The 20,249-nt window shown below is 38.6% G+C and overlaps 1 protein-coding gene across 1 annotated transcript in view; it reads right to left on the bottom strand.

Annotated features, from left to right (window-relative positions):
* The window catches only part of GLUD1 (glutamate dehydrogenase 1), a 28,606-nt gene that overhangs the window by 7,562 nt on the left and 795 nt on the right, over positions 1–20,249 (bottom strand). Inside the window, exons 2-6 of the mRNA XM_054277180.1 lie at positions 8,951–9,031; positions 8,059–8,114; positions 7,111–7,174; positions 5,402–5,496; positions 1,117–1,296 (exon numbers count right to left, since the gene is read on the bottom strand). Of these exons, the coding sequence (XP_054133155.1) occupies positions 1,117–1,296; positions 5,402–5,496; positions 7,111–7,174; positions 8,059–8,114; positions 8,951–9,031 (476 nt within the window). The remainder of the gene's footprint in view (positions 1–1,116; positions 1,297–5,401; positions 5,497–7,110; positions 7,175–8,058; positions 8,115–8,950; positions 9,032–20,249) is intronic.

Below are 20,249 nucleotides of genomic sequence, written 5' to 3'. Positions count from 1 at the left end.
CTGGAAGTAAAAGAACACACATGGCAGACAAAAAGTCATATGATCAATGTTGAAAGTTTGTTGTACGATTCTGTGCTGAAAAATAGCTATAAATCTATAGGATAAATATATGTTATACAGGAATAATAAATTCCTGTATAATATAGCTTCAGTTATATTTGGGATTTTTGCTTATGTATTAGAAGCAAACTTTGATGGAAGAGTCTGTCATGCTTTAGGTCTCTTTGAAATGCTCTAGGTTCATTTTCCTACCAGACTTTTCTGCTTTTCTTATGGCCATATTTTCAGTCCAAGTTTTGCTTAAGGGGCTGTTTGTTAGTCCTCTGCCAGGCATGAAAATGCCAAAGAGCAGGGAGAGAAGTGCTGGGCCTGTGCAGGGCAGAGATGTTTGTTGCAGACCACAGGTTAACTAGAGGACAACTTGGAGGTTACAATTACTCTGCTATTTCTTTTCTAACAAGCACTTTTGAAAGCAACAAAACAAATCAGTTCCTCAAACGCTCCATTTAACAAACTGTTTAAAGTTGAACAAGTTTCTTTTCTTGGAAGTTTTAGGAATGATAATGCATACTACTGACTATCAAACACTTTCAAAATTCAACTACATAAATACCCAAGTCTTAGGAACACCAAAAATGTACACTCAACCCTACAAATTTAGGATAAGGTCTTAGTTTCTATTTTTCCAACTGCTTATTCTGTAATGGAACCCTCAATTCCTCCTCTTCTTAAATTTTTTATTGTAAAACATTGCAACAAATGTTGTGTAGGTAAAACCAGTGTCATGGCTCACTGAAAAGTGTGCTTAGTTTAAATACCTTGAGTGCTTAAAGACCTTAGTAAACATTTTGGTGTTTGTAGCTTACAAGATCATAATGACTCTAGAGATTTGGCTTTGTGCCTGTAGAGTGCAAGTGAAAGTTCAGTTTATAAAAATTAGTCCAAAATAAAGGACACCTATGTTGCTTGAAAAGTGTTTCTAAAGTTTGAGAGTAAAGGTTAACTTGGAAGTTTTAAAGTTCTCTCAGTTTTTAAGGGCTACAGCCTGTTTTAAAAACAGCTCTACTGAAAGTCTGTGTACTACTTCTTTTCCTACTGTCTAAGGAAAAAAGTTACCTGAACAGCAAATGTTTTATCTCCAAATCCTGGAGTCATTCCTAATAAGCTCATATATGAGGCTTCATTGATGAAATTTTCAATTCCATGGAAGACACCACGGCCAGTTGCAGATATACGTCCATGGATCCCACCCTGGCTGATGGGTTTACCAGTTACACATGCATGTGCATTAATATCCTGTAAAACAGCAAAGGACTTGTGAGACATGGAATCAATCAATCAAAAAACAGCTGGAACAAGAAGCTTTGTACACTTTTGACATAAGGGAAAACAGAAATTTCAAGAGTCGGAACATGATATAGCTTAAATGAATTTAGTTTGTAAAGATGATTTCCTTCCTCACTTTGTGTGAACACCTCAGAATATTCTGTCAGGAAAGCTGTGTAATGCAATTGTGGATATGGTCTGTGATTTTTTGTTGCCTCTAAGTGTGTGTGTGTTAACTTCAGTCTGTGTATCATGGTGACATCCACAAGCAGACAAATTAAAAAGCTCTCAGGAATGTTTCTTAAAGTCAGCTCCTATTTACAGCCACAACTTCTTTACTTTTGATATCCTTGAACTGGCTTTTAGTCATCTTTAAACAGTGTTTAGTGTTCCTTTATAACAAATTCAGTTATTTTACAATTACAAAACAAGGCATGAGGTCTGTAGTCAGAATACAGGGATGCTCTCAGAAGAAATCTGCAGTTTGAAGGTCATATAGGAAAAGCTGTCTATTTACTACTTTTATTCAGAAAAGCAGCATTTACAATCAAGCCTCCATTGTTAATTTGGTGGCAATAAAATTGTTTTCCATATTCCAGATAGTCAGCCAAGATGAAACAACTATTTAAAACCATAGCTGATTTTTCCATTTGGAATTAATAACATGAAAGAAATTCTTCCAAACCAGACACTGGAACTCCCTCTTCTGTCACCAGTGGTTCCCATGCTCCCACACCCTGGGAGCACAGTCACACGGTGCCTTGGCTTCCAGCACAAGTGAGAAAGGAGGGATGAAAGAGAATGCACTGAAATGAGGGTGCCAGCAGCCGGATGGGTTTCCATTCCACCAGGCACACATTCACTGGGAGGCTCCCTCTGCTCCATCCCTTGTGCCAAAGGCATTTGCATGCCTGTGGTGCAGGGTGTTTGGTGAGAGGAAGGAAAGGAGCAGACAAAAGTAAGTGGAGGCAGAATAGCTGCAGGAGACTAGAGCCATAATGAAGACTAAAACTATTTACTGTCTGAAAATGTCAGCGAGTTAACATATAAGCCTCTTTAAGAACAATGAAGGTGATGCTGGGCTTGCCACAGAATTCCTAATTCAGCCTCCCAAAACACAGCTCGCTGCTCTCCATAAGCTGTCTGCTCCCTCTTGTGGCATGTCAACTGTAACAAACACTGGCAGGGCTGTTCTCTCGGAACCGCTTGGCCTGATGCTTCGATGGACTTTTATTCCTGTTATATGGTCTTAAACTATGCTTTGGGCTTTGTGCATTCACGAAAGAGGGAATATATTTTATAAATATGTGAAGAAATACAGCTTCCCCCATATATAAGAATGTATTTATCAAAGTCCTTTCCTGTGTACCAAAAGTCAGTTGATTGTGTCAGGAAGTGCAGAAGAGCGGAAAAGATTAATTTAATAAAAAACTTCAGCCATATGTAACTCAGTGATCCAGCAACTTCAGATGGATTTTCTGGAACAGTTAACATGGTAGTTATTAACAACTTGCATGGTTTGGGAAGAAAATAGAGCATGAAGTGAGGACACATCCAGGTCTTCTTGAAGTCACATACAAAAGCCACAGCTGATGTCAAAGTCCTGAAATCTTCGGTTTCAAGTCAATAAGCAAAAACTTTCAACATATCTTGGGTGAAAACAAAGAGCATGGCTTTTACTGAGAACCTTGAAAAATGGCTTATAGCTAGCATCAAAGACTTCTATTTCAGCACTGGTAGCTTATGAACTTGGTGATGTTCAGGCACTAACCTTAGCTCCTTTCTTTATCCCCCTGCAATGATGTCCTCCTTGTCTCTCCAGCTCTCCTCTCTCTGTATGGCTGGTTTACAGCAAACTTCCCTTATCTGCTTATATCTGTTATTTGATTTATCCTTCCCACTTGAAACTCCCTGAGCAGAGCTGTGTGCAGTGTGCAAGCACAGAGCCATCAGGTCTGTATCTCAGAGAGATCCCTCTCACCAGAGTTACCTTTCCACTCCACTGAATGTAGCACCTTGCACAGCTTCCATCTGTGTTTGCAGTTCTGGCTTGTTTCACTTCTGTTCATTGCTCATTTTCTGCTCTTAGTTCCTTTCCCTTCTTCCTCCATGGTCATTTTTATCTTTTTAGTATTCCTTAATCACCTTTATTTTTGCTCTTGGTGTCCCAAACAGATAGTTATTTGAAACATCTTTCTCTAGAAACTGGTTTTGATGGATTATTCCGCTTTTTATAGCCTTGTCAGAATTCTCACTTTCCTTCTCCATTACCTGGTCATTTTCCACAATAGCTCTGGAGTTCCACTGTGGCTACCACTCTCTCAAGTACAAACAAGCAACCCAACAAAATTAAAGAAACTCACATTCCTCCCCTGCCCCTTATTTCCATTTTTAATTAGCTTTGCAGAAAAGCATTCCTGGATCCTCTCAGTTTCTTTTATTTTTCAATAAGATACTGCCATACAGAGGGAGTCTAGAAAGAAGCTGTTGTAGGGTAATTCCAATTTTAATCCTCAGTAGTTATTTTCTTTTCTGTTGTTATTGAATCATAAGCATGTGTAGGACTACAAAATAAGGTGAGCTTATAAAGTGGTAAGAATAAGAAATTCATCCATTTGAAAACTTCTCTATCAGGTTTAGTTTAATTATTTTTAAAAAAATGGAGCTTTTGTATAGAACTGCATGAGAACTCTTTAATACAGCAAATCTTAAAGCAGGTCACTTGCTGTGATCCTTCTTGTCAGTCTCAATAACACAGTGCTGTTGTATCACAGTGAAATATATATTTTAGTGCCATGGGTTAAATGTTAAAACTCGAGGCTTTGAGGCAGTAGTTTTGCTCTAAGTTGGAATTTTAAGTTCTGACTGAGGGAACTAATTGCCACCCTGCATTCTGAAGTCCTTCTGAATTAACAACTTTACCATTTTATCAGATATTAAGTTTCAATTAAAATATTTACCTGTGTGAATAGCAAAAAGCAAATAATGTTTCACAGTGATATCCCTAACAGAGAGATTAGTGCAAAAGTAATTTAACTAGTCAACATGCCCCAGCTGATTCTTCAAGCATTCCTTTTTTCCTTCCATAAGACACCTCAGACTGCATTTCAGACTTAGGATAACCTGTGCCACTGCACCTCCCAGCGTCCAAGGCCCCAGACAAGGGTAGTGCCAGGATTTGCCTGAGCACAGCAGGCACGTCCTGAGCAATGTGCCAGAGCGAGGCACGTGGCAGTGGCACCAATGGCCCAGGCACACACCCTGCAGGGCTGCAGGGAGCTGCTGCAAGGGACTGCACTGAGTGCAAGGAAAGAGGAGCTGGGGTAGGCAAACATGCACTAGAATAGCATATTGGCACATTAATACACAGATCCTAACAATTAAGTTGTCCAAAATGTGTTTTTTCTTTGAACAGACCTGTTGAAAGCGTACAACAAAAGCATTTGGTTAACAGGTACAAATAACCCCACTGGCACAAGGACAAAGGCCAAACCAAGGGCTAGCATAAAAAAGTAATTTTTAAAAACTTTAAATTTTTTTTATCGTCTCCTGGGCTATAAATTATGTCAGTGTCCTTTTGCTCTACACTTTGAAGAATTTGCTGAAGTCCACAATGAAACTTGTTACTTCTAGTAGATTGCAGAGAGTCTTAAAACTTTTAGAAGTTATATCAATAGTGTGAATGTAATTTGCATTCTCTTGAATGAACAAAACCACGAGCATGTATTTAATAAAACTTGTAAATTCAGTTATCAGTTAACAACTTTAAATTACTAATTACAGAACCAATGAAAAACAGAGGAAAATTACAGAAATAGAAACCAATTTTAGACTATATACCTTTAAAAACAGTGTATTTTCTTTTGTTGAACAATTGCAATCAGTATTGTATCAGAGAAGCCTCTTTTAAGGCTAGTGTAAGAATATTATCCTTGAAGCTATTTTTCCTTTGCTGTACCCTAAAATCCTTACACCACTGAGGCTGTCACAGTTTGTAAGAATATTTTTAGATCAAGTAAACAAATTGATATGATTAGGCAGCTTTTCTGCTTGAAAGCCTCTGCACAAGACTTACATAGTGTCCTATGGTACTGGCATAGGTGTCAGCAATCCAGGACATCTCCCTCTCCCCCGTGCTCATATCAGGAGCAGGAACATCCACACCAGGTCCTGTTGGCAACAGTGAAAAAAGCTCTTAAGGATCCAACAGAAATAGTTATTGTCAATCATTATTCCCTTGGGAACTGCAGGCCTAACAGAGAACTATTTTACTCTTTAATCCTCAGTTTACTATACAAGCAACATATTCTTCTGGATTCAATGCAGTTTTAGATGCTTTATCACACCTTTGTACAATATTATCAAAACCTCCAACTTTACATAAGCCATCTGATAAAAGGCAAAGGCCACTTGGTCAATAAGAAGATGAGTAGTTTGGAGTTTTTTTGCAGGGAGGGTGCTTTGTGGGTATAATTTCTATATACTGTGATATTGATTGAATTCTTCTGCATAAGAATTTCCTTTCTGTTCCTGGGTGAGGTTAAATATTGAAGGTAGGCTGTGCCTAGTCACTGCACTGTAGTACATGCATTTGATTTTACTGCTTACTTCAAGAAAAGTTTCATTTCTCTTTCCTGATGAAATAAACCTTTAAAAGAAGTCTCACACATCTGTTGAAATTAAAAAAAAAATCTGTTTTTTTAGATAGCTAAAAATAGTATTTCCCCCAGACTATTTAAGATCATAGAAACCTGCTAATCAGGATATTATATGCAACTCTGCCCCAACAATTTTTCTAAGTATTTTTAAAAGGTTTGTGAAAGTTGTGTAGCACCAACCAGAGAGCCAAAAAGGAAGAGAATTTTATCAAACCATTTTAATTGTCACAGAACTAATTATCACTGTAGCTTGCATTGTGTACAGTAAAACCACAGTCACATGTAACATCAAGTAAGTGTGTTTATAAAGGAGCTTAATTTAGATGATAAATGCTCTGTCTGGAAGAGCAGCAAACACTGGCTGAAGAGCAAGAAAATGCAGATTAAAGGATAGACATTCCAAGGCAGTTAGATATCAGGAATACATGACAGACCTCAAACTAGTTACATGCCTCATTATTCATTTGAGTAAGAACCTTCTCTGGGTAAAGCTGCTCCCTTCAATTAAAAGTTGAGCTGGTAATGGTCAGCTTTCTGCAGAGGAGATGTCCAGGCAGCAAAGCTACCAGAACAGCTCAGGGCTGAGTGTGAATAAAGCCCTACTGACATTACAGAAGCTGAGGTTCTGTTACAACAGGCTCCTATGCCTCCTGCCTACGCTTCCCCTGCAGCCTCTGGTTGCCATGGGTGAAGCCATCAACTTTTGCTGGGGTGGATCTTCTATTTCCTTCCTCTCTTTCCTCAGATACCTGCCAAAAGCCCCAACTGAGACTACAGGAAACAGTAACAGTGAAGAGCTTGCTATTAGAGACTAAAACTGCAACAAATATGGTCACCATTTTATGATCTAACTCTGAGAGAAATGTGATTCATTTTGGATACCGTGACCTCAGCTTTTGTGGCTTCTCATAGCTGCAACAGCCAGCAGAAAAAGTTAAGACTCAGTTCCCTTTAAAATGCACTAGGATGCAATGACTCAACTCTTTGTGGTTCTTGCTGAAAGTTCTGCATCCAAATTGTTTACAGCTCTCAAAAATACCGTTACTTAGGGATATCATCTAACAGACACTGCCAATGCACAACAAATCAGATCCCTAAATTTGAATAGTAAAGCTGCCCAACGTACCAATAAAGCCCTTTTTTGCCAGCTCCATGGTAAACCTTCTTGTGATCTTCTCCAATTCATTGTCCTGTAGAGAAAATGCAATAAATATCAGAAGAAATCATTAGTGCTTATGAGTATTTGCTCACACTTAGCCCAAGCATAAGCCAACGCCCTCTTCTTTTAGGAGAAAGGATGATTCATAATTTATATAATTTATATGCCACTCCCTAGCAGACCGTTGGTACTCAGGCAGCACAAGAAACATTGGAATTTCTTTCTGTACATTCTGATCCATGACAAATTGGGAGCATGGCACAGGAAGAACCACCTGTGCCCATAGCAGAGATTTCCAGCAAACAAATCTGATATCCTGTGTGAGCGATTTACAACCAGCAACAGCAAGAGCTGGCCCTGCCACTTGTGTAATCAACACAGCCAAATGACACAAATCCTTACAGGAGCTTTCAGCTTACAATATCTGTTATGTATTCTAGTATTCCTTTCTGTACAAGTTGTTTTAATTAGGGCAAGAAGGCAAGCCTGCAGTAAACCTTTTATAAGCCAAGTTAGTTATTATTCACACTGGAACACTGCATAGAATGGTTTAATGGAGCATAAAACTATTAGTCAAAATAAACAAAAACATTAACTTTTTTTTTTTTTAAGAGTAACTTTAAATTAAGCTTTTGCTAACAGGATCAACTTTAAAAAAATTCCAGGTTCCAAATTATTTGTAGTCTCCTGATTTTCAGAAAAAATAAATTAGGTAATTGAAGTATTCCACCTCTGAAACACAGACCTTTTAAAAATTCTTTTGCTACCTATTGCATGCACAGGCTATATTGAGCCTTTACAGAGGCAGAAGTGGCAGGAGGTTTTAAGTGGTCAATAATGCCCTTAGAAGAGCTTTTTTTACTGGCTGGCTTCAGTATTGCAGATACCCAAATTTTTATCTATGATGAGGCTTACTGTGTAGTTCTTGGGATTGATCTTGACACCAGCCTTTGCCCCACCAAATGGCACATCTACAAGAATGCAAAGGAAAATCATTTTACTTTTTCAACAACAAAGGCAGAACACGTGAGAAAGATGTGTAATTATATCTTTGATTTTAGTGGTGATTTTGGTTTTGCTGCATTTATGGCTTCTGAAGTGTAAGCTATAATCTGATCTAGGTAGTCTTTTAAAAATGGGAGATCTTTCAAGGCACTTTGAAAATTGTCTTTAGAAGTTCATTATTTAAATTTTCTATGCTTAAATATCTCTTGTACTTGGCACTTGTAGAAATAATAAATTTTACCTTTTATATTTTACTGGTTTAGCTCAAAAAGTTTACTTTGGGAGTCCTAAGCACACCTATATACATTAGGGGAAAGTATTTTCTTTTCTTACACATAATATGCAGATTCTCTCCAAACTTCTCTACAATTTAGTAGCTGTGTACAAGTTATACTTCTTTATAACCCATAAAGGAATTTTATCCTTTGCTCTCCATAGCTCCCCTGCCTGAATCCTTTACAGCTTCCATCCGTTCCCCCTAAAATTAGTCCCCTACTAATCCAAGTTTGTCATACTTGAATATTAGTTCAAGATGTAGTTCTTTCTATAGGAGAGGGTAGTTAGCAGAATCTGGACTTTTCAAATGAAAATGCAACCTTATTTAAGTATTTTCAGTGACAGGAGAGGGAATACATATTATTATTTTGGTCACTATAGATTTTCCCACCTTGCTACAGATTTAAATTAGAGATTAGAGTCTGAAATTCCTTTTAATCCTTTACATGTTTGGTTTTTCTTTTTAATTACATCAGTACTGATTGAAACTGAAGATTGAAATCTTGCTTGATAAATGAACACTTACCAACCACAGCACATTTGTATGTCATGAGAGATGCTAAGGCTTTCACTTCATCCACACTAACATCCATACTGTAACGGATACCTGCAAAGGACATAAGAGAAAAAATAGGAATTCACTAAACACCTACAGAAGTGTTTATAAATTGGGAAGGGTTAATCCACACCAAACATCTTTAGCATGCAAGTAGATTGTTTATCAACTTATTTACTCTAAGAGATAAAGAACAAGACCCTGCTCTCCTATTTAAATGTTTATCTTTTATGTAGCAGAAATTCACTACTGCAGTAATTTTCTGTGAACTAGCTTAATGGCAGCACTCAGCCTTAGGAAAAAAAGTGAATATTGCTTGTGATGAAGATGAATCAAGCTGACTGGTAGCTAAGAGCAGAGTTTTCGAGAGGCTGATAAAGCCCTTCAGCATTCCCAAGATCTTTAGCTTTGGACTTCATTCATTGTATATACAAGATTAACTTTGTTCCTGAACATAACTTACCAGTACAGGTTATAATCAAGAGCTTTTTGATGGAGTAATACAAGCTCCTGTTAAGTTCTAAGCCTTGGCTTCAAGGCCGTGGCTGCTAGGCACAGCCACCAAACAGAAAGCAACAAACCACTCTGCTAGTTTGAATTTTTTCAAAACAATTTGAGGGAATAGTCCTACACCAGTGAGCTTGTGAGACAAGGCCACCCATCCCACATCCACATTCCCACATGGAAGCCAGCCCACACCTGCATTCCCTGCTCCAAGTCACTCAGCAGGGCTGCAAGTGTGTGCCGACACATGGTACAAATGCAAATTCAATTTGTTGTGTGCTGGCAGCAGCTCAGATGCACAATGAGTGAGCTCAGCATTCGAGGCAGCTCAAAGCTGAGTAAAAAAATGGTTACACAAAGGCAAGGAGATCTTTCACCTGCCTGACTCTTACCAGTCTTTTGAAAAATGGAAAAATTCAATACATTTATTGAAGTCAAAGTTAAGATTCATGTATCTGAAGGTAGCTACAGAGTAGGAAATATTTAACCAAACTGACAAAGCAGATGCAGAGAACTAGAGAAGCTTAAATATGATGTTTAAGATCAACATGTGCCCAAAGTCATGTGGCCACAACCAAAAGGTTCCTACAGCTGTATGTTTGTTTCTATCCAAGCTTCTCCTACTTAACCAAGTATACAACAGAGCCATGAATAATTTCTCATTCCCATCTTTACTCCCCAAATCTTTGGCTGTAGGTTCTGCCAAGTTGCACGGTGGTTTGTAGCAGGCACAGAGTGTCCTTTGGATGCCAGAACATGGCACCACAAATTTCCTATTATGTAAAGAGAAGACCATATTCAGGTTCTCAGGAGTGAAAAAAGGCCAGCATACATTATCCAAACTAAAGCACTGTGCTGCTATGAAAGCCATTCCTGAATGCTCTGGAAACAATCCCAGTTTCAAAGGAACTAAGTGCTGCTCAAATAAAGCTGAGGGCCAAGTGCTGCTTTCTTATGTGAGTTCAATCAGTAAAAGAAAGTTCCATGCCTCTGCAGAACAGAATTTAAATTTATTGTGTATATGGGGGAAGGGTGGTCTCCAAAAGCAAACTAAGCAGTTTCTGAGTTAGAGAGCTGCAAGGAGTTGATATCTGAGCCTTCAATAACCTTCTCATGGGAAGTAATATTCAAAATTCAAGTAGAACCTATCAGAGCCCAAAAGACCAGTCAAAGTTAGAATATTAATGTGTTGGGGTTTTTTAATATGTCTTCCTCTGATTCTTCAGAGGAGCAGTTGTCCTTCTGTCAAGCTCTGAGCAAGAGTGAGCACTACCTATGGCACTGACTGTCCTGCCTGGGGAAGCCATTCCCTCTTGGCTGAGCAGCTACTCTGGGAACAGGTCTCATCTGAGTATTGCTCAAGCCAGCCAAGTTTGGAGTCACAGCCTATGTTGACCAAAAGTGAACTCTGCCCCTCCACCCCCCAGGTGAACTAGATTGCTGTGTATTTATTCAACCCATTTACCTATTGAAACTTCCAAGCTGTGTATACAAAGCAGCTTTGCTATAAATGTACTCCTGCAGGCACACAAAATGTTGTTTATTGATATATGAAAAGCAGCAAGGAAACCAAATGCTTTGGGATAGTTATGTTGAACAGTTTAAAGAGAGAAGCAAAATACAAAAAGGGAGGGAAGCTTCTTCTGCAAATCCTACAGAAGATAGGATCTGAAGAGGTAAACAAGCAGCACTTTAACTGGAAGTGCTGGTGCACATATTTACTCCAGTGCATGTAGAACAGTTAGATCTCCAGTTCCTTGTATTACCACAAACTTTGACGTAATAAATGTGAAGTCTTCATATGAAGGTAAATAGGGAAAAAGCCCCAAAACTAACAAAGTACTGACAAGCTTTCAACTGAGCTGCCTGTCAGCCATGGACACACACCAGAACACAGGAAACTTTTGGACTTGAGGTCAAAACCGTTCTTTTCTGGACAACTTTGTACTTCAGAATAAGGTTTAACTCCTTTTCCAGGCTTTTAAACAGTTGTAATTAAAATGATTTGACTGCTGGCTTTATCTTTGTAAGTGGAAGACTAGTCAGTTCTGAGAGTTTGCTGACTACTGATCACTCTTCTCTAGTTTATGTGGTAAAATCTTTCATTAGGTGAAGTTCAGGATGTGAACCCAAGTTCTCTGACAGGTGTGATGAATTTTTCCCTTCCCTGGCAGGAGCACAGAACATTTAAGATGTGCTAACACTTAATTCCTTTTCATAATTCAGCCAGTGACTGTTTTCCAGGAATTGTAATTACTTTACAGGAGGGCCACCTCTTGACAGGGAAGTTATTTGTGCTAAGCTGTTAAGACTGATGAGAAGCAGGCATCTGAGAATGCTGTACATTCCATCTGCAAGCAGATGCATAAAGATAAAAGACTTAATTTCTCTTCTATTTGGACATCATTGAAATTTAGTTTGACAGCTTCCTAATTTGGCAGGAGTATTGCCACGCATTTGTGTGGCATCTTTTGGCAGTGTTACTAGGCATTCAATAGCCTAAGTCTAAAAATGGACCATATACACAGATAAAATACTGGGCTTGGTTTTTTGGGGTTTTTTTAAGGTACTCACCACATAAAAGCAAACAAAGTCACTGTTAGATAGCAAGATTACAATTTTTTTAAACTCTGGCAAGTCCCACTCAGTAAGTCTCTGGAAACTTGTGACTTTTACAGCAAACTTCAAAAAAATAGTTTGAAGAAAGCCTCAAGTTACACTATGACTCATGGCCATGGAAAATACTTTTCATTGGAAAACATGAATTCTTGTTCCAGTTGAGAATTCTCTTTCCTTACCACACCCCAAGAAGTCAAACAGTATGCTAAGAGTGACTTTGTTTTTCTATGCACAAAGGCTTCTAAATGAGGAAATAAGTTTTCATATAATTTTTTAGTATTGGTCAGTATGAAGAGAAGCCTTTATCACTACACGGCAGTGTCTATGCTTTTAAAACTTCTTTTTATGATCTGTATTATGGAGATATTATACCTCATTCAGTTACTTCTTCTCATCAAAGCAGTCTTTATCAACAAGGCTACTTTGGATTCTATAGCAACAGTAGTTAGTTATAATTTTAATCATTTCATCATTTTGTAGCAAGGGGTGTACTAACATACGCATAACAAAGACCTTGATTTCCAAGAAAATTGGTTATACGTCCTACTAGATTTTACATTGTACAGACTTCAGTATGTTCTGTGATGTTCAGTGTGTTTATTATGCTTCCTTAGCAAATGTGGTGTACAGTAGTCATCCTTTTCAAGGATCCTTTTCAAGGATGACTACTGCCTTTCTAGTACACCTACAAATCTATTTAGGGACATTTGTGTCACTATTTTCTGAGCTTCTTGTGCAGTGATCCTAAATGGTAGCACCTACATGTGCCCTTGCTACTAACGAGCACGAGGTATTCAAAGTCTCAAAAAAACCCTCAACAGTTGCCATAGCAACAGTTCAAAGCAAAACACTTGGTAAACTACTCCTTCTGTTCCAAGTATCTTGTAAATCTTAGCAAGTCTCTCGAGTTCCCCAGAACCTGGAACACATTTGCATCTCAGCCTAAATTATTAATATCTAACCAAGGGTTTTGTCCTGCTTTGACTTCAGTGTTTTTTTCTGGTTGTCATGTTCTTGTGAACTTTGGAAGTAATCTGGGTCCTTTACAGATGACAATTCCTGTTAATTTGCTCTGCTCACCTCTCTTTGCAAAGTGCTTGCTCATCAAAAGAAACCATCCAGAGCAGCAGCTATCCTGCACTAGCCATAGACAGTCAGCAACACAGATGTCATCATCTCCTCTGGAAGCTCCTAGGACTGACTACAGGCATGTTAATCTCCCAGTTAGCAGCACTGGATTCTGCAGCAGCTCTGTGGGTTAGCAGCTTGCCTGACACAGTCCAAAGGCTTTCCTTTAAGCCCACAGTCTGAAGGAGCTTCAGTATAGATGCTCACCTATGGATTCTGCAAAATACATCAGCCCCAGCACTTACTGCAGTGCCTTAGTTCCTTAATGTTTTAACTCTGCATTGTGTATATTTTCATGTTTGGTTAGTAAACAAGTGCAATTGTGATTGTACAACCATCAAACTCAGTATTCACTGAAACTTAACTCAGTAGGGACATATCATCTAAGTAATTCTTAAACCCTTTCAGAACACAGACATTTTTCTAGATTCAGAAAAACAATTCAACCTTCCCAAGAAGGAAACTGCTGAGCCTTATTTAACCATTTGAAAAGTGTGGTAAACAGCTCAGTGACCAATTTGTAATTATTGAAGACAAAGAAATTCCAGATAAACCTAACAAAGCAAGATGAGTAATTCAGTACTGGAAAACAAGAACACTGTACACCAATCAGCAACAAGAACCACTAATTCCTAAATTCAATTCACTAACTGCCAAGAGAAGAGATAAAAATATTTATCTCTTCCTACACAGCAGTAGCCAGCTACAAAGCTGGGGTAGGAAAGACATTCCCCTATAGAGACACCCCCCATTCTACTTTAAGCACCAGTATGTATAAAATAACTATAAGGTATTCAGCCAGCCAGAATACTTCAGTATACCACTTATTGTATGTTTTTAATAAGCTGCATTGAAATATGCTTGAACATATGTGTTTATTTAAATCTATGCTGAGAAAAGCCAAGAATTTTTTTCTATTCAAGAACTACCTCTGGTGCATTGATAACACTTGGTGTATTAAACGTGAATATGGCAAATCTAGTGCACTACCAGGCAAGCAAATAGGACATGACTTTATGCACTTGGAATCTGGCTATGAAGTAAAGTCTCTCACCTACAGAACTACCTCAGCCCCACCTAAAGGATTAGATCACTCATTAAAGTGCACTCAACACTGTAGGAAGAAGGACAAAAACAGGGAGATACAGTAAACTGCTTCCACATAGATATTATTATTACCATGTGCAGGGTGGTGTGTGCAGAGGGGGAAATAACACACAAGTTGGCCCTGGCTGGTCCAGATGCCATAGGAGCCACAAAGCAAGAAGCCACCACAGTGCTGACACAAGGCAGGCAAATTCCATGCTCTTCCTAAGAGTCTAATTTCTAACAAGATGGAGCTGTTGCAATTCATGCAACAAAAAAGTGTTTGCTAGGATCACCCAGAGAACAGGAGGGAGGCTATCACACAGGAGATTCCTCTCCCCAACACGTGTTTATGCAGAAAGCCCAATGCTGAGAGAGGTATGATCTCTCTATAAATAGACAAAGAACCAACAGTAGCAAGGGAAAACAACTATTTAAGATCAAGGACAAAGCTGGCTACTGCACCAACAGTATGAGCTGATTATATGAAAAAGCTGAGACTAAAAAGATTCACAGCCAAAAGAGCAAGGCATAGCCTCTTACAAGAATATCAAAGGTAAAAACAAAAACCTGATATGGTTCACATTATCACTAGCATGTTAAAAGACAAGATATACATTCCTTTTTTTTCATTTGCAATTTAAATGTATATCCACTGTTGCACTAATTGTGAAGTTAGATAAGCTACAATTAGAGAATAGAAAGCTTTGAAAATTGGTCAAAGGTTGCACTCAATCTTAGAGGTATTTTCCAGTCTTAATGATTCTATGAAAGTAAGGCATTCGTATAAGCTTTAGCTGTAACATTGAAGTGTTATCACCATTAGGCTAATTACCTTTTTTTCCCAAAAAAAACCCTCTCCTGCTCCTTTGGAGTTAGATCAGTTTCCAAGGTTTATTTCAGGTTACAGATGGTCCATGTTATAGTTCCATCTGTGCATGGCCCATAGGGTACATTTCCCTGTCTTACTCAAAAGATCCTGGGCCAAAAGCAAAGCTCTTAACTTTCACCCAGGCATGATTTAAAAAAATCAAAGCCACTAATTCAACCCCAAGATAAACAGCTCTGCTGGTTCCAAGATACCTTATAGCACTACTCCTTACCCTCTTAGAAAAGGAATAAATAATGGCGGACTGGTCCAAGTCCTGCATGTACAGGTTTTTCTTTTGCAAGTGAGGTTTCCATCATCAGGTATGTACACTGTTTTAACCACAATAATGTTTGCAACAGAGAGTATTTTGTGACTGGGCACTGAGATCAGTGCCAGCCTTGGACCTCTGCAATTGGAAAACTGCAGCAAGGCTCGCACGAATAAAAGTCACCTTATGCAGTAAGAAACTCATTAATATGAACTCCTGAGCCAAGTGAGAAGGATAAATCCTGATAGGCAGAATAAATGCAGCCAAGAGCAGACAACAGGAAAGTTTTGTAGTGCAGAATAGCTCCTCCTTCCACTAACCAGCCAAGGCAGCTGGAAATCAAATTCATTCACACAGGAAATCAAATTCATTCACCTCCAAGTCAAGTGAACAAATAAAGTAAGACTCATTTGTCTTCACATAAAAGAGTGAACTCAGAAGTAATGTTTGACAAAGCTTTCAAAATTCCTCAGTAAATGAAAGTTCTACTAAATCTAGTCCAGAGCTAAGGATGGTTTTAAAGCCTTTCTGAACTGAGGAAGCAGCTGGGACTTGGTTACAGCAATTTGGGTGAGCACAAACAAGTTAGGCTGTTTCTGGCTCTTATTCATTTGGTTTCATTTATAACAGACCTGTTGGACAGTTGGTTAACATGGAAAGGCTTGAAAAAGCTTTGAAACTACTTCACAGCATAATTCCCATTATAAATGCTGCCCAACAAACACAGAATCACTTCCATACTACTAAGCAGGTAAAAATTCAGTAAGTTAATTTTGTTTTCTGAAATGGACCAATTAATGATAAATAGCCATCAGCAACCACATAAAAAGTAGCTTATCCAGTTCTACACCCTTCACAGAACCTGCTGAAATTATTTAGAAGAATTTATTATTTTAAGTAGGGACTGCCAGAGTACTTTCCAACAGTCATCTGTATTCAGACATCTCATTTCCTGTACCCTACTTGGTTTGTTTTACTTCTTTAGGCAGCTGTCAGTGCAGTGAAGAGAGCAGCTGTGGTTTCCTGTTAGTACTGGCCACTGGCATGCAAGTCACCACACCAGCAAAGGAAAGAGTGATGTGACCCACAGCATTACTCCACCTACCAGGCAGCATCAGTCCAGTTGTATAAATACATTTGGAGCACGAGCAACATGAGTTCCAACACACAAGAAAACTCCTCATTCCATATTCTCAGTGGGCTGAGGAGGCATCTAACTGATCTTTCCTTTGTAGCAAACAGTTTCATTGCAGAAAATGGAGTCCTTAAAACCTGGATTTGTATGCTGGACATACTGCAAGACCTAGCACTATAATGGGGATATTCATGATGGTTCTGTAAAGATTGCTAAAGTACAGCAGAGAAGCACTGCTAAGGAAAAGAATCACCACCTTCTCTCAACTTGCAAAAGTTTGCAACCCCCAAAGCAGAATTAAGGATTAACTTCTACAACAATGAAACAGGTAAGCACCACAAGATTCAACAAGAAGTGTTATTTCTGGGTTCTCTCAATAAGGTGGAAAACCACCAAAAGTTGTAAACTGAAAAGACAGCATGTTTCAGTACCTCATGCTTCTCTTCCAGAAAAGCACTTTTCTTCACCTGATGAAGAATCACTTGCACTGCTATGTAGTGACAGCTACGTCCAACACAACCAAGCTGACTTGTGTTCTTACATGTGCTTTGAGGGGAGAGAGTAAAGTAGGAAAAGCCTTTCAATAACTTCCCATTTTTATTAACAATGCTTTTGATTGTTAGAATTAGAGTATTAAGAGCATTGTACTTCTTGAATAGAAATAAGACAGGTTTCTCAACAAGGTGTAGAAGTTTGCCTATACAAAAAATGTAAGACTGATCTTGGATTTGCCTTCATGCAGCTGTGTAGGCTACAGTCATCCACCCACTCAGGAGCTGTATTTTCAAAGCAGTCCTCTCATGGCATTCACTCTACTGAGGTATTTCTACTTTGCAGGCAAAAGAGAAGCCAGCACAGAACAGGTATGGAATGACTACTAGTCAAGGAACTGCTGGTTTCTACTAGCAGGTATCATTTGCATGCATATGTGAGATTTATAAAGATAAACCTTGCATTTAGATTCTGGCAGTTTTCACATTTGGGCTGGACCACTAAATGGGGATTGAGGTTTCACTCCAGAAGAGAATGAGCAGGCAAAGCAATTGAAGATATCTCTGACAGAATGAACATCATCTAAATATTATACTGTTAACTGCAAACATTTAGTAGAAATAAGAAGGTGCTGCTAAAGTGCATATAATTAAAATGTTTATTTACACTATTTTTGAGTAATTAAGCTGCCTCCAAGTTTAGGGCATTTAAATCAAGATTTTAAAATTTGATTTACAGTATAAATTCTGCATTAGTTCATGGTTAAATCTGTAAATGCCCTTATAAACAGAACGGCATACAGAAGACACAACTGCTAATGAAGTATTTTGGTATGAATGTACTGAAAAAATTAGGAACAATTAAAGGAGGACAGCCTTTAAAAGACCTAAAAACTTTTGTACTCCTACATTTCCTACTTGAATCTTAAAGTGTACTTTGATCATTTGTCTGATCTGCATACAGAACAGTATTTAATATTCTCTAACCAGCATCTCTTATCCTTCAGTTTATGTAAACATCAAGAAATATAAGAGATGAGCTTTTAAAGCACAATGCTCCTTGAAAGAACAACAGACATGACAAAGCATCCCCACTTACTTGCAATCACCTAGCAGTAACTAAACACCATTTCTTTCTTAGTACCAAATACACACACAGACCAAAGAAAAAAGGCAGAATGGGTAACCTTGCTTTACCAAATTTTACTTTTCAGGAAGCACAAAGTTAAAGGTCACAATTCTGCATGTGAAAAGATGTGCTGTGTTCCTCCCAACGTCTTTGCAAGCCTTCCACCTGTCAACTCACCCTTTTAGAAGGGGGCCTTATGTCCCTTGCTGTTTCTTGATGGTGCAAATTACTTGCATTGGCCTCTGGGATCCACAGTGTGTGGGACACTCACTTCAGCAAGTTTCCCCATTTCGTTCTGTTATATGGAGTTGTGTTTCATTGGACTTTGTGCTTTTATTCCTGTGAACTGTACTAGGATTCTAGTTCAAAAATCCCTTTAGGACAAAAGCTCAAGTTGTTGTTGCATTTCAGGTGGATCAAGTGCACTATAAATGCAGAAATATCTCTACCACTCCCTTGTCATAAAAGTAGAAATGTTCTACTTCCCCTTACCTTTTTCATATCCGGTTTCAAGCAATTGATCTCTGCTTATCATGCCTCCCATTTAAATTTACTACCAATTCAGATCTGTCACCTGATAGTGAGCAAATTCCTAGAGAGCAGTAGAAGGTGAAATCCATTAATGATCTCTGTCTTTAAGAATGGAAAGGAAATATCATTTGCAATTCCTTCCCTAAATTCAGAGGGGGTGGGGAGCAGCACAAGAAGAAAAGGACAAACTACTGAGACTTCCTACTTTCTTGAGCTGTCATTTTCAATTGCCTGTAAGTGCTCCAGTGTTTGCTTCAGTGTGAGTGCAGACAGGCATAACAAATGCCACTGAAAATCAAGAAATTCTGGTGAGGATTTAGAAATGTAAGTATCAGAACAGACAGTGTCCAATCACCCAGTTGGTGGGGTTTTTTCATGTACAATGCATTTTATAATTATTTGCTGGTAAACATTAGTTCCTTCACTTATGAGCAGTACTAATGTGAAATATCAGAAGCTATCATATATTAATATTATTTTATTACTTCATTTGCCACTGGACTGCATTTTGTTATGCAAGCAGGATCTTAAGAGTAACACAGAGTGAACAGCAAAGGACTTTTTGTAAGCAACAGCAAAGAGTAACTTAACTGAGGCAGAAACACAACAGCAGTGTGATATCCATCAGTATTTTAAAAGAAATTCTAGCAATGGTATAGAACAGTAGATTCACACAGAGTAAACTTCAGCCACGCCCATGCTGGCTGGAGTCTCGTGCTAATTCTTGCTTCAAGTAAACAACCAAAAGTTGAGTTGGCCTCTTTTGGGTAAAAATTTAGCATGTTACAGGACACTCACTAGATATTTGATTTTGGAATGTTAGGAATCACATTAACAGGACACACTATTTGTGCTGCAGAGAGAAATCCTCATGTCATATACCAGCTGAACTGATTCTCACAAACACATTCACCTAAGAACATCCTTCCTAATCTAGACTTGAAGTTAGACGACTTCATTTATAAGAAATTGTGTGGTTTCTGTAGCCATCATTATTTACTATAAAGCTAATGTACACTGAAAAAAATACACGTGTTTACAGACTACAGAAGCTCTGATTTGAGTCACAGACCTGACATGGTTTCCAATATTCAAATGTCCACAAAGATCAGAGCTCCTGAGTGAGTTATGCTGAAGGACATCTGTATTTGTTTTTCAAGGAAATGCCATCTATCCCAGACTAAAAGGGAGCCTAATTCCTCTGAGATCACGGCTGATCCCATGAGAGCCCAGCTCTGCTCAGCTCCAGTGGGATTCACCCTCCGGGTCCCACAGCATGTCTCCCCTACCTAGAGCTAGCCACTTACAGAAAAATCACTTTTGCCTAACTATGTATCCAGCCGGTAACTGGAAACACAGTTAGCTTGTTATTAAAACTTGTTATTTTCCTCTAGGGATGTTTTCTGTGCGAGCACTAGCTTTTCGCCAACACAGCCGGCTGAGTGACAGCGGCTCGACTCGACTCGAGCAGGCACTTCTAGCATGGAGCTCCCCGCTTTCCCTACAA

Source organism: Melozone crissalis, unplaced genomic scaffold (assembly GCF_028551555.1).
Source record: "Melozone crissalis strain CALT ecotype California unplaced genomic scaffold, PUWL_Pcris_2 ptg000019l_1, whole genome shotgun sequence".
Lineage (NCBI taxonomy): Eukaryota > Metazoa > Chordata > Aves > Passeriformes > Passerellidae > Melozone > Melozone crissalis.
Note: the sequence above shows the minus strand (reverse complement) of the source record. Positions and strands in the feature narration are given on the sequence as shown.